The following is a 15,627-nucleotide window of genomic DNA, read 5'->3' as shown; positions in this document are numbered from 1 at the left end:
TAACCTATCTGTCCGTACGACACGTATGAAGAGGAATCTGGCCGACTGTCTCACGATTTTACGAAAAATGGGCAGCTTTCAGATGCAGGCGCGTTAAAGGAACCAAAACAATTGGTGGATCTAATCCAGGATCCTCTTTGATCCTTAAAAAATTCCGTGGACGTTTAATCTAACGAGCAATCATTCAATGTTGATCGCGATACGAGTGAGTTATCCTCGAAACGGTTCGTGTCTCTTCGAATAATCGAAATGCAGAATGTTTCATCTAACTAGATTTTTAAAAAATAAAATTAAGTTATTTCGAGCGATGTATTATATGGTATATGGTGTTTGAAATATTACACTTTCCTCGATCGTTCTTTCATTTTATACATTGAAATTATAAATATAATTTAAATAATTTAAGTGTTATAAGTATATTTAGAGATTTATTGTATGAAAGACAAGGAAATCATAGAGTATTGTTCCTTGTCTTGCACAAGCTAAAATTTACATCACTTAAAATTGAAATATTTTATTAAACGAACTTTTAAGGTTTATTAATTTAATACCATTCTACTTTTTTAACATAATTCAATAATTTTCACAAGACAAGGATATTTTTTTAAAAGAAGTTTACAGAAAATTATAGGAAATAAAGAAATGTGTAGTTTTATTAAAAAAGAATAAAGATGGCAGCACTTGCACAACCACCATGTAATACATCGCTCGTTTAAATTATATTTAAATATGTCTAGCATTTAATTAGAAGCTAATTTGTTACGTGAAACATTCCGTATATTGTTCTTTCTTTTCTTTTTTTTTTTTTTTTCAGAGATCTAGACCGCCCATTGATGATTCTTTTCTTTTCTTTTAATTTGTTTTGTTGCGCAGACGACGTGCACGACGTTTCCCCGACGTTTCGCGACGATCGCGACGATTGTTGGACGAAAATCGATAGATAAAATTCGATGGTAGAAATTGAATAATAGGTGGATTAAACACGGTGATGGATATCCTCTATAACCTTAAATTCGATGAACAATTGTGTTTCTGGATTGGCTGTAGATGGTGATGAATTCTTTGAGTATGCATACAGTGGTGAGAATATAATATGTGCGTATGCATAAATGAGGAGATGTTTGTGTTTAAATTGAATTGATTGCTAGATATTTTCATTTTTATTTTGTGAAATATATATATATATATATAATTGCTGAAAACATAACATAATTTTCATCATATATCGCAAAATATTATAATTATTATAAAATTGATTATTGTGTGTTTGCATTTGATGCGAGCAATTAATTGGGGAAAGCTTTGCATGATTAGAAACTTTTGTATTTGAATTTGATTTAGTAATGGAACTCGTAGCATAGAACATAATATCTAATTAATATTATGTCACTCTATTTCGCTCTTTAATTAATTTAATATCATACATAGAAGATATGTTATGCGCTATTTTGCATTTTATCTCTTCCAATGTATAAATTTTATTTTCTCATAATGTATAATAATAATAATTACATCATGTATGTATACACTCGCCACTGTATTGATTGAAATTTAATTGCATTTTTATTATCACGGATTTCACATCATTTCATAGAAAAAAAAAAAACTTAATTCTTCATTTGTACGCTTATGTCACTTAATGATATTATGAATTTCTATTTTCCAATATAATCTGGATGATGATTTATTAAATTGGTAAATAATGCTTTGATCCTTTCTAGCGGATTATATTTATAAACTAGCAAGCATCTCATCTCTTACTATCCGATTGTAGTAAATCATTCTTTTAATCAATTTAAATATAGCGATATTAACTTAAATTTTTACTTTTTAATTTTTATAACAATTGTATATATGTAACACTAAGTAGAAGGAGTTTTAAAAAGATTGGATAAATAATACAAGCATCGAAGTATTTCAAGATGTAACTTATTACAATTTAAAATATTTCGATCGTTGTAAATTATTTTTGTTTACTTGCCTTTAATTTAATTTTGACAAGAATTAGAAAACACGTTACTTCGATTAATTATATCGATTCTTTTCTTATATACTTCTGAACCAATATTTCTTTTCCTTACACATAAAAATTTGTCAAAATTTTTGTCCAACTTCTCGCGAAGACACCACGATGCAACAAGCAATAACCACCCATTAAAGTTTTCCATCAAAACGATAGAAAATTCGTCCAAACCATCATCCGAAATTCCCTTTTGAAATTGACTTTTGTTCGCGCGGCAGATCATTTTTCGCCTCGATCTCGAAAACGACGACCCCCCCCCTTCTAAAGAAACTTCGTTCACCAGGTTATAGAGGATTAATCTCCGCCGCCAACGAAATCGAAAATAATCTGTCAAGTCGCGAAACAATCATTTGCCCAAACGAACCGCATCCGCCAATTACACTTGATCACCGATCCCTCATCCTGAGAATCCTCACTTCAAACTTAATCGTGGAAATATTCCTCCTCGAAACGCTCCTATTATGCCCGTCTCGCTTTCGACACTCGGTGGCGGAGGAGGAGGCGAAGGGAGAGGAGAGGAAAGCAGGGTGGAAGTGGAGGGGAGGTGGAGGAAAGAAGAGAAGAACGCTGGTTGACTCCATGGAATGGTTTGGAACAGAGGCGACGAGTGCGCGACCTCGAACAAAAGGATCCTTAACTCCTTCGCTCCGTTTTCTGTCCCTTTCTTTCTTTCTCTCTTTCTTTTTCGAGAAGCTTTTCACGCGGGGATCTCCCTGAGCTTTTTTTATCCGTGCACGCATCGTTTTCTCGTCGACAGTCGCGCGATCGATCCGGGTGCACGTCGTCTAGAGAATACCGAATACCAGGCGTGTATGTGGGTACAATGTTCCAGGTGTGACCATCCTGTTGTCACAGACGGTGTTTTCCCTGCTGGTGTCCCATGTGTTGACGCGAACCTCCGAGGCGGTGCCACTTATAGGTACCGATCCACCTTTCCTGCTATCAATCTTTTTTGCCGATGATCTCGCCAAATGTGGGAAGTTTCTCTCGATTTTGTGGAATTGGAATTATAGATTGATTGTATAAGGGGAGGCACGTAAGTGTTGCGGCAAACAGTATCAACACGTGAAGTGGGATAGGGATTTTCTTTCCTTTTAAATTGGAAATCGAAATCGATGTGTTTTTTATCATTTTGAATTTTTTTATCCTCTCTGAAAAGTTAAATAAGGCGTGTAGAGATATGAAAAATCTTTGTCTAACGTTATGATCGATAACACATTATTACTGTTCAATAAAATAAATAATGTTATTAGATAATGACGCTTGTAACATTGATTTTGATTGACTAATATTTCAAAATGCGGAGCAAAATAACTATTTTCGAGCAACTTTTCAAAATCAGCCTCGAATTGCAAGCCAATGAAATTAATGAATCACAAGCCGACGAATTCTGATAAATGAGAAACGAAATATCATATTGTCGAAGGGGAATTTTTCAAAGTAAACTCGAGAAAACTTCCCACAAATTCTCTCGCTTGCTTTAGAATTACCTTGCGGTCTGTACCACCTTCTGTCCGCGTTTCTCTGGCTGACAATTCTTTCTGCTGTGTCGCCTGTCTGTCGTCGCACATACCTCTTTCTTAAAACGAGACAACCACCCTTTCAACGGGTTTGCGTTCCGGAAATTGTCTCTTGCGCAATTCTACCGATACACGAACGAATCTTGGGAAGATTCGTTGTTTCTCTGGGTTACTGTTTATTTGTACACGTGATCGTTCCTTGCTGGAGATAAATTAAATCTCGTGCAACACGATATTTCGATACACGTCCTCCTTACGAATACGATGATTTTCGAAACGAACGAAAAAAAAAAAAAACTAAGTGATTTGACTTATACATTTTGAATCTCTTAATATGAACTATTTCTTTTTTCGTGAAGAAATTGAATAGAGCTGGTAGGTTACTCTCATTAAAGTTATTGTAATATATTTCATTTTTTAATAAATTTTGTTAACTTGGTACGCAACGAAGTTAATTGTACTAAATAAATTGAATTGTTTCACATTTTTAATAATAAACGAATAGCTCATATAAATCACGTTATAAATTTTTTATTAGTTGTATTTATAAATTATTAAGAATAAAATCTATCAATAGTATTATTTATCTTTGCAATGATTAATTAACATGGTATCAAAATAAAAATAAAGATCCATTGCAACAACACTCGAAAAAACTTTCTAAAATCTATCTGTACGAACGAAACGCAGCTTAAAACGTTACCAGCTCCCAAAAAAAAAAAAAATCTCAATACCAAAAATGTGCCACGAAAAAAGAAAAAGAGTGTTTCAACGTCCTCCTCCCTCGAGCAATTCGCAGAAACACGCGTCTCCGGCCGAGAAACAAAGGGTGAAATCCGCGAGGAGGCGTGAAAGCGACAGAGGGCGCGCATCGTGTTCGGCAAGGAGAAGGCGGCGACGAAAAGAAGCCGGTGGAGGCACGAGGAGGGAAACGTTTCTTCTCCCTTTTTCTCATCTCTGTGAAAACACCCAGCGCGACGGGCTCGATGTACCGAAACCGCGGGATGCTCTTCTTCTTCTTCTTCTTCTTCTTTTTCTCTTCTCCTCCTCGTGCTCCCGCTCGAATGGAAAGAAAGGCGAATTGAATGGGCGCGTCGTGTGCGAATATTGAGAACGAGAGAGAGAGAGAGAGAGAGAGGGTTGGTTGCGTGGCGAACGAACGAGACGAGGGGAGAGTGTGGTTGGTTACAGGCAATGTCTGGCGGACGTGTAATCGCCGTATAACGTGTGTGCACGAAGCTTGTCTCTGCTCTCAGGTAAGGGTGAGGGGCGGAGCTTGGATTAGCGAAATTCAGCCGATGCTTCTTCTCTTCCGATCGATCCAAGACTGGTTCTTGAGATGATCATTTTTGGAAAAAAGTTTCGTAATGAAACTTGAAAATTTTCCAATTCTCGAAAGTTTCTCGAGAATTCAGACGATTAATTGAGTGATACGAATGATTGATTGAATTATTTTTATTGGCAATTGAATAGATGCAGAGTTATTCGTTAGTCGCTTATCGTCTTGATTATGAAGGCGAGATTCTCGAAGATCCATCTCTTCCATCAATAAACGAGAAGAATTTTAAAAATTTGTTAAAATTTTAATTGAAATTTCTTTAGGAAAAAGGAACAAAATATGTATTTTAGGTTTCAAAAGTTTCGAGTTCCGAAAGTTTCGAGACTCCGTCGGAACTTGAGTTCAAAGAATTTCAAAGATCGAAATTCCTTATGATTTTTCCTATTAAAATCTTCTTAAAGAAGAAAAATGTGCGTTCTATGCAACTTTTCAAAAGTTTCGAGACTCTAGTAAAAAGTTTCGTGTTCGAGTCTGATGGGTTTAAAAAAAGAAATCAGGTTACGACCCATCTGTTGTCTTTGGAATGATCAGAAGTCTGTGAATGGATCGGTTTGTTCGTTGATGTCGATCGGCGACAAATGAGCAGTTCCGATGAAACCGCGTTCGACTTCTCTCTCTCTCTCTCTCTGCTTCCCTCTGTCTTTCTCACTCTTTCTCAACTCTGCTATTTCTGTCTGTCTGTCTGTCTGTCTCGCTCTCCTCTCTGTTTGTCTGTCTCTCTTTCTCTGTCTGTCGCTGTCGTCTAATTTGCGATTAGATCTGTTGAATCCTCACACTGTCCGCCTTACATACACGATCATACGCATCAAGACACGCTGATGAGATTGACGTCATTTGATAATTTGGGCAAATTCGTTGGTGAATTGTTATTTCTCGTTGAAAGTCACGAAACTTGATGATTTACAATTTCGGTTTACAATTCTGTATAATATTTCGATTCTTCTTTCTTTGCGTTCTTTGCGAATGAATTGTTTCATTCGCGCGAAAATTCCATCGTCTCTGAAATGGAAATTAAACGTTGTTTGTTTAATTTAAATTGAATTTGAAAATTTGGATAAATCGTTTTAAGTTTCGAGTAATTATGAGTGTTAAGGAATATTTTGTTACGTTGGTTTAATTATATCGTGATATCTTAAGTTATCTTTTGTTTGATTAATTTAAAGAATACTTATGAGTTAAATAAAAATAGTATAAAGAGATAATAATTTAATATTATTAATAATTGAAGTATAATTATAAAGGGATTAGGTAAAAAAAAGGTGTTTATTGAAAAATATATAAGTAGTTGAGAAATTTAAATGATTTCTCTGCGTATGATGAAACATGCTGAATCTTTAAAACGAATCTTTGATACTACACTACAATCTTTACTTCAACTCGAAATACTTAATAGATTCTTTTACTTGTACTTTCTCTTCTTGTACTTTCAGTAAAAATACTGTATCATTTCTTTATTTTTTCATACAAATATTATACACCAGTGAAAGACATTTAATTGTAAATGAGAAGATAATGTAATGTTGTATACTTCAATAGATAAAATTTTCATAAGAAAATTTTTAAATCGTAATTTGACGAATATTAATATTTTATTACATATTATATAAAATATCCTTTGACTTTCCATTGATCTAGATTTTCAACTTTTGCAACCCTTCTTTTCAAAAACTTATCGTCAACATTTATAACAAAAAATTTATTCAATGACAATACCTTCAGAATTAACAATTAACAATAGCGAGTGTTACGAGTGATTCCTTTCCTAAAAAAACACATTTTATTTTAAGATAACAAATCGTTTGAACAAAGAAGAAATACTCTTGGAGAATAACTTTTCGAGAGCTCAAATATATATCCGATCCTTAAAACCCCTTCGTTTTAACCCCCTTTTTTACCTCACTATTACATAGATCTAATAATTGACGCCCCACCGTATCTCTAATACCCAAGAAATCTTCCTTTCATCAATTTCTATCGCTCCTTTGCTCGACCCGCACTTCCTAAAGCACCGCGTACAATAGCTTTTGGGGTCGAGGCCTAGACAAGAGAATGAGGGACACACTTCCGGCAAAGATGAATCACGATTGTGAGAATTCGTACGATGGTACCAGCGGATTTCCATGCAATTGCACTTTTATACTACTTGCCAACCCTATTTTTATCGTTGATCAATCGCGCGAAATCGGTCACGGTTCAATTAACAGGTAATCCTTAAAATCGAATCGGCGCTCTTTGAACACGGATGATCGTTCGGGCGTGAAAAAAGGAATTAAAGGAAAAGGTGCAGGCGTTTAAACGGAAGGAATACGGCGTGTAAACGTACGTTTTCATCACGTGTATTTTTATTAAAATCTAATTTTCTTTCTTCCGTCGTATTGCCGCGAATCGTTCGACCGATTGATTGAAACCATCCGCGATTTTCATTTGTCCAGATTTCCGTAGTTTTTTTAATTGGAAATGAATTGTTTCAACAGGAAGGACAATTCGCGGGACGATATTCGAGAATTTTTGAATTTTGTATAATTAAGTAATTTTGCACTTTTAAGTTGCTAAATAAAATGTTTATTTGCATGGGCAAGTATTTCAAACAAATACAAACACAAATTTCTTGAATAAATTTTGAATTGCAGGGATATAAATATAGTTAAAAAGTAAGGTGATATTAATGTTTCGCCTGTCAGAATCGTCACATTTCGGAAGAAAAAGATTTCGGAATAAGCAAAATTCAGAAGTTTATGTGAAATTTCACGAATAACAATCCAACGAGTTATAACATTGTGCAGAGTAATTTACTTATTTCCTTCCATTTCTTATTAATTATGTAATTTGAGCAGTTGACTGTATACGAATTGCACCGCTCGTCGTGAAAACGTATTTCTCAAACCATTTTCGAACTTTTGTTGTTTGCTTGAGAAATTTCAACGGTTCAAAGGAAAATTGAACTTTGCCGGAAGTCGAAGATCAAACTGATTGCGAATTAAAGTTTCAAAGAACTTGGTCGTAAATGGTAGAAACTCATAAATGAGTTTACATTTATTGTTATAGAAGAACGCGTTAAACTTGCCTTTCCTTCAAAGGTTTCTATTAGTTTTTTCAGTTTATATAACTTTTCGAATTATTTATCTCCCTGATGTGAACGTTGAGATGAAACAAATTATTTTATGATTATTTATCATCGTTTCATATTCTTTAACTAATAAATTATCAGGTATAAAAATTCAAATTAATTTGCAAATGCAATAATAACTTTTTAATTAATAATATAAATAATATAAATCCGTAGAATTTAAGAGATTATTATTTCTAATCTTCAAGCATTACATACATTAATATATAAGCTTATCGTGAAATAATTTCATTTAAAATTGCATTAATCCAAATTAATAATCACGAAACGTATTTAAACGTGTCTAACATTCGATAATAACATATTCACTGTGCAAAATGATGAATATAATTAAATTACAATGCAAATGAAAAACTTCAATTTTATTGGACAAAATATTTTATCATCTCATCGTAAACAATTAAAACAATTCCGGCAAAATTATCTACACATAACGTGAAATTAATCGAAATCTTATATATTAATTTGTAAAGTTTAATTAACCTAAATTAACCCGTACGGAACAACAAGTAAGATAAATAAATACAGTGCTGCAAATGAATTTTTTAAAACACCCCATTTTTATTGTGAAGCAAAAAAAATAAATAAATAAGAAAAAAAAGAATAAAGGATAATGTACAATGGCGTGTAAAAATTCCACGAAAATTCAAATGAAGCGAGTTACAAATTATTTCGTCCAATTTCCTTTTCCTTCTTGATTTCTTCGTATTTTGGCTTGATGCATTATAGGTAATACATAGTACATATTGAAATAAATGATCGGTGAAATGAAATTTACAAAATCGTGTAAAACTTTGATTTTTTTTTTTTTTAATTTAATAACTTTTTTAAAGTTTCACAAAAAAGAATTTTATTTCATCATTATTTATATTCGTATACATATTTTTATCTAAGGATAAGTAATATCTTTATTCAAAATCGTAATTTCATATATATATATATGCATTAAGTAGTGTTTTTTTATAATATTATATTTTTAATTGAATATTATAAATATTCAATTAGAGTTAGATCGTTAATACAATTCGTTTGTCAATAATTAATTATTTATAAGAAGATACGTTTATAGCACTCGATTTAACCATTACGACAAACCTAAATGTATCACCAATGATGCATCAACAGACTATCAATTTTCTCCTCATCTTGGAAAGTGTGGACGACAATTACTAATTGCTTCCAAATTGAAAGCATCACGCGATCGTACATGCGTACAATGCACAAATTTTCCATAATGGCCGACGCCGTACTCACGAATCTCTAGTGTGTTTTAATGAAAAGCATTAAACGAACACGCCTGCCAGTTTAATTATTATTATTTGTCCTGTGTCGAGACAGTATTTCGCTCTCGAAAATCCAGAATCACGTTCCCGACGTACACTTGTTTGTTTATTCGGCGAATAACGAATCTGGTCTCGTTGATTTTGGAAATGTTTTCAAATCGAATTTCGCGCCGCGTATTGGACACGATTTTTGATTGGCTGCAATTGTATATACATGGTGAAATTATTTATTGATTTTAAAATTCGTTTATCGCGGATGAGTTTAAAACGTGGCGGAGGATATTGATGTTTTGGCCATTGACAATGAACTTGAGGCTGCAAATTAGGTTATGAGTTTGATTAACTTTGGTCAGGGAAACGTGTACAATGTATATCGATATTGAAATCGCTTTAGTGAATGTGCAGCGATGAAAAGATAGATTTGACGAAGATAGTTTTCTTTTTAATTCAGAAACGTTTGAATTGTAAATTATTTATTAATTAAAATGTATTATATTCTCTTATATATATATATATATTAATTCATTACATTGTTTTAAAATATTAGAGAATTTCTTTTTTTGACACTTTTTGTCATTTGCGTATTTACTTTTCTATTTATAAAAATCTCGTAAAATTATTTCCAAAAAGAATTCAAGTTTCGTGTAATTTTATTTCCTACTGTTAAAAATTATTTTTATTACATTCGCTTATATTTCTTGATATTTCGATACATCCATCTATCGAAAGAGTTTAATCTCACTTCAAGTTTAACTCCTCTTTCGCTATTCACGTGTTGCGCGACAAAAAATTGAACTTGAAACTATACAAAAGCATACTGTGTATAAAAATGATTGAAAAATCTGCTACAGTGTTGACAATGAAAAACGAATTCGTACATCGTGTCATCGGTAATTTGAACTGTCGAACCAACGATACTATACTATCCAGTTATTTTTACCGCAAATTCCAAACGATCGATTCTTTTTCCTCTATTTTTTTTTTTTATCCCTTTCCATTCCCTGTTGCTATGGTTACATCTAACTAGGTAGAAAATTTTTCGAAATGGAAAAAAAAACGGTAAAATCATGGAAATTTGATCGATTAATTTATATCCACTTTTATCGCGTTCTAAATTGACAACAATTAATTTTTTTTCGATGAAAATTGTTATTAAACAATATTGAATCGTTCTATTGAACAGTTATATATTTTCAACTAAATAGGTTGAATCGAAATTATTTGAAAACACTCGCAAACAATGTTGCATTAACACTAACTACATACAATAATAATAATAAATTAATGCAAGTAGCGAAAAATTAGCTAGTTTTCTCTTCAACGATAACAATGGAAAGTGAGGCGGCGAAAGATCGAACGAAACAACAACGAAACTTTTGACAAGTGCGCTCATTCTACGTCGGGAATAATCTTTTTTGCATATCTCATCCATATTAACGAGCATATCGAATTCGATAAAAGTAAACGGCCGGTTATTAAAATCCTCCTCTCCAAACTACGCTTCGAAGATAAAAGAACCATGGCTTCCGTTTAATCAAGAGGGAGATTAAAAGAGGGAATTGGCCCCGTGATCAAGACCGTGTCTTCCGTTTCCGTTACGCAACGTACATATGAATCGACCGTGCCGTGGATTCGATTCGACGCAGTGACAAGTCCGTTTAAAACGTCGTTCCACCGAAAAACGTTATTAATTACGCTTTAACGGGGATCGTGATTGAATGCAGGTAGAATTTTCTCTGTTAATTTACACGGGACATATGCAAGAACTCATAAATAATTGTTAATTATCGCGTGGAATGGACGCGATCGAGCGGATAATCGTTTGTTCCCTGGAATTTTTTTTCTTTTTTTTTTTTTTCTAATCCGATTATTACGGGCTTGTTCTCGAAGGATTTTTCAGGTAGAATACAGTGTTAAGGTTTTTATCTTTGAAGGATCGATTTTAAGAGATAATAAAATGAATACAAAAGTAGGTTCGAGTGGTAAGCGATTTAAGTTTGCGTCAGATGAGAAATAAGGCGATCTCGTTTTCTGTTTCATTAAAAGATAATAATTTACAGAGGACTCGAAGGTAAGAGTTGAAGATGCAACGTTTGATTCGCGTAATTTAATTATTTGCCTCCAAATCTTTGTGTGTGATGAATAGATTCAGTAGTATAGGTCAATGGAAAGTCAGTCACTTAAGGAATTCGTTTAGATAGTTACTCGTTTTTATTGAAATTCTAAATTAATTTAAAAAATACAATTATTTCGCATATTTACAAAAATATTGAATAAAATTGTTGAACAATGAAACGTGGATAATTTTCACAACATTATAAAAATAATTATGTGAAAATTAGTAGTGTTATTAATGAAATGTTTAATAGATTTAAAATTTCTTTACTAATAGAATATTAGGATAATTTATAATATAACATATTATTGTTTCTAACAATTTTTAACCATTATTAATTGCAATTTCCATTTATTTTTTTGCAAGGAAAAATAAGAGAAGCAGAGAAGCCAGAACGAATCGTTGTGTACAATTAAAATTAATACAATTAATTAAAGATGAAGCACAAAATGCGCGTTAAAACGGGTTAGAATTTATGTAAATTTACATTTCGTACAGTCGTTGAATTTACAGTTCTTCGAGGTTGCCGCGAAAAAAAATTTTAATAGAAAATTATTCTTCTCTATATAATTCAACAAAAAATACATAACGATATGTATACATCATGATATTCACCATTGTATCTGATCGTGCTATTTTACATTGTTAATTGTTAATAAATTATATCATTATATTGTATATCGCGTAATATAATTTTCACTTTGATATCGATATTTGGAAATTAAGCATGGCTATTCTCTTTTATAAGTTAAATCAAATTATTTTTAATTACAACTATAATTCTTAATTTCGTAATTTGTGCAGGCATTTTGTATTATTTGCATAAAATTATGTTGCCGTTCGTAAAAGCAAACTGAAATTTTATACTTTCTACTAATGGATGTGTAAATTATTATAGCCTGGGGAATTTAATATTTCTCAACAAATTAAAACAAGAATTGAGAAAAATGATATTTTTTTAGTTTAATAATATTAAAATAAATGCTTTATTAATCATCTTTTTAATCATTTTTTTAATAATAATCTATTATAAATTCAATCAAATTATACAATAAAATTTATATTTTTTTTTATATTATTATATTCGTATTAAATGTACAAAATTATTTTCAAAATTTTCACATAGTTAAAAATTACTTTATTTTCGGAAATATTAAGTAAAATATATTTGTATTAAACTATTATTGATGATACAAAAAATAAATATATCTATCTGTCTTCTAAATTAAATATTTCAAAACTATAAAACTTTATTTTATAATAATAAATTGATCTTCTCACATCGATATTCAATAAACTTTAAAAAACTTTATTTTGTGCTCTAAAAGTATAACAAATTAATTCAAAAAACACTGAACAAGTAGAATATCCTTCAAAATATTAATTTCCAAACAAATGCTTATTTCTTCGTTTCACATACAATAAATATTATTTATCTTCAAACAAATATAATATTTCTATAAATATTATTCTTTAAGAATACAATCTTCATAACTCTCTCTCCATAATTAATCTTTCCAATTAATATTAAAGTATTAATTTTAATGTCAGTCCATCGCAAGATTTATTATCAACATCTTTATAAATTTTAAAGATGTTAAATCTTTTTCTCAACTCTAAGACTATCGATTTTTCAGAACATGATTCAAAATAATGTATACACTATATAGCACATTATTCCATACATATAACGGTATAGAAACTCGCTAGTTGAAAATTTGGACGAGGCACACACACACACACACAATTTGATCAATTCCCTTTGACACGAGGACAGACAGATGCGTGCACGAAAACACAAAACACAAATAAGAAGCAAAGGGGGAACACAAACGGCTTTTGTAGCACGATAACTTCGCCCGACTGTGGACTTAATGCAATCTTACGATGCAACGAGACCCGTTGCATTTTTCACTAGGTGCTCGTGTCATAGCACGATCCCAACCCCTTGTTGATTTAGCGACGCTCAAACTGAGGAAACTTCCACGTCCGGCGTTCTATGAAAGATTGATAGAATCCGTGATTAAGGTAAACGTTAGGTAGACGATTTTCATGTCGTTGTTTTTGGAAGAAAGTTTTACGAATACGATAAAACACAGAGAGATTTACAAAGCTGCGAGACAGATGTTTTCCTTTTGATTAAAATGTTACAATCTCTTTTCTTTTATTCCAGGCTAAAATTTTGTAAGGATACGATTTTTATTTTAACAATTCTACTTTTTTGGAAGAATGGAATTCTGCGTAGGAAGGAAATTTTATATAGCAGCCTGATTATTCCAATTCTGAACCACTTGAATATATCTTTATATAATTAGATATGAAACGAAATAAGTAAAGATTAATTCATTAAGTTATCATGCTTGCAAAATCGTTTCTAAATTAAATTAAAATAAAATTCTTTCGTGTGAATTGTTATTAATTGAGTCATAGCTGTTATTAATAAATAGTCTGATGATTATGTGAATTTGTCTACCAAACGTTTCGAAAAAAAATCGAATGCTTCTGCAACACTTTCACAGTGAATTTAATCGATGCTACGAAAGTCTCTGTTGTGTATCCTCCTCCCATTAATGATCACGAATTCGCTTTGCTTTCTCGGAAAATTAGAAACCGATATTTCTAATTTTCTCTGCGATGTTGCGATCGAAAAAGATTAAGGGAAACGTGTGCACGAATACGACAGGTTGAAACTATCCTCGAGCTCTTTATCATTTTTCTAGACAGATTGGACCAAAGAAAAGATAAAAGTCTCCGTTTAAACATCCCCAATATGGTGATCATATGCAGGGTGGTTCGTTAGTGGCAATACTCGTGGAAATCGTTCGTGAAAAAGTAGATCAAAGGTTTGAAAGTTTTCTGCTGAAGCTCTATAGGGAGAAAGAGTTGGACGATTCTCTGATCTTTAAATGTTGGGTGTACGTGTACTTGTACGTGTGAGAAGTCTCATGAAAGGAATTTGATAAATCGGATTTAATCGTAAAATTAAGAACGTCGTGTTAGGCAAAAGTTTCAGATTCACAAATAAAATCATATCATAAGTGGTTCGTGATCTACAAAGAACTCACGAAGTATTTTTTTTCAAAGGGGTGTTATTCCTTTTTGATTTGTGGCATTTCAGTTTATTTTTGTTTATCGATATATTTTGCAATATTAAAATGATTCTTTTGATTAATTAAGTTAATTAAGAAAAAAAGAGCACGGGATATTATCAAGAAGGGGTTGCAACTCAAGAGAGACTTCTTATAAGATGTATTATATTTATGAGAATACTTTTCCTCTCGTTTTTTTATAAAAATATAAGATAAATTTAATCGTTGATAAATTTTTTTTGAGTTTTCCTCCTCGTATTCCTTAAGGATATTTATAAAAATGGAAAATGGGGTTCAAAGAAATTGAGTTTTATTTTAAGTGCACGTGTACCCAAAATATCTTTAAAGTAATTTTCGCTGAAGACAAAGCTCTGTGCTAAAATTTTTTAATCTTGGCTCTCGATTTATTTTTCCATGAATAATCATCTCTTTTCTGATGCATCGGGATAAATTATAACGGATCACCCTTGTGTATTGGTGTATGCACGAGAACGTACATACGTTAATACGTTGCACTGCGAAAGCTTTGAAGCAGAGAAATGATCTCTTCCAGCACCAGTTTTAAGCTCTCTGTCTCTCTTTCTTTCTCTATCCTGTTTCTCTTTCCTTTTTTTCTCTCTATCATTTTGTTTCTCAAGCTGCGTTTTAACTCTCAAGTGGTAGTTTCGAAACGAATATGCCATTATGACAAGTTAATTACACCGAGGTGATAAAATATGAATTATTTAGTTTCGAGTAACAAACGAATTTCTTTAAATATTAAAAATTCAGGTATGATTAAGTAATAATTAATTTGAAAAAAATATTAACCACAGAGAGAAACATATTGATTGGATAGAGAAAAAAAACAAAAAATTTCTCCTTTAAATATATTTTGTTATCAAACTGTTCGATCTTTCGTTATTATTAATATTTCTGAAAAAACACTCATTTGTCAATCATCATCATGTCTGATACCTTGTTATATTGTATCCTATTTGTATAAATAGTTTAATCGTTTACTAATGTAAAATTTCTTTTTAAATATTCGTATTATTATTACAAACAATAATACATTATGAATACCATATAATTTATTAAATCGTTAAATCTTTTTCAATAAAGAAAAAATCAAGTTTAATTTATTTATT

At 31.7% G+C, this 15,627-nt stretch overlaps 1 protein-coding gene across 1 annotated transcript in view; it reads left to right on the top strand.

Moving 5' to 3' along the window:
* nAChRalpha6 (nicotinic acetylcholine receptor alpha6) overlaps positions 1–15,627 on the top strand; it is a 336,348-nt gene that overhangs the window by 294,577 nt on the left and 26,144 nt on the right. Inside the window, exon 8 of the mRNA XM_031920609.2 lies at positions 2,856–2,942. Coding sequence (XP_031776469.2) covers positions 2,856–2,942 — 87 coding nt within the window. The remainder of the gene's footprint in view (positions 1–2,855; positions 2,943–15,627) is intronic.

Source organism: Apis florea, unplaced genomic scaffold (genome assembly GCF_048593485.1).
Source record: "Apis florea isolate Af1SG1 unplaced genomic scaffold, ASM4859348v1 contig_3783_pilon, whole genome shotgun sequence".
Taxonomy (NCBI): Eukaryota; Metazoa; Arthropoda; class Insecta; order Hymenoptera; family Apidae; genus Apis; species Apis florea.
This window is presented reverse-complemented; position numbering and strand designations above follow the sequence as displayed.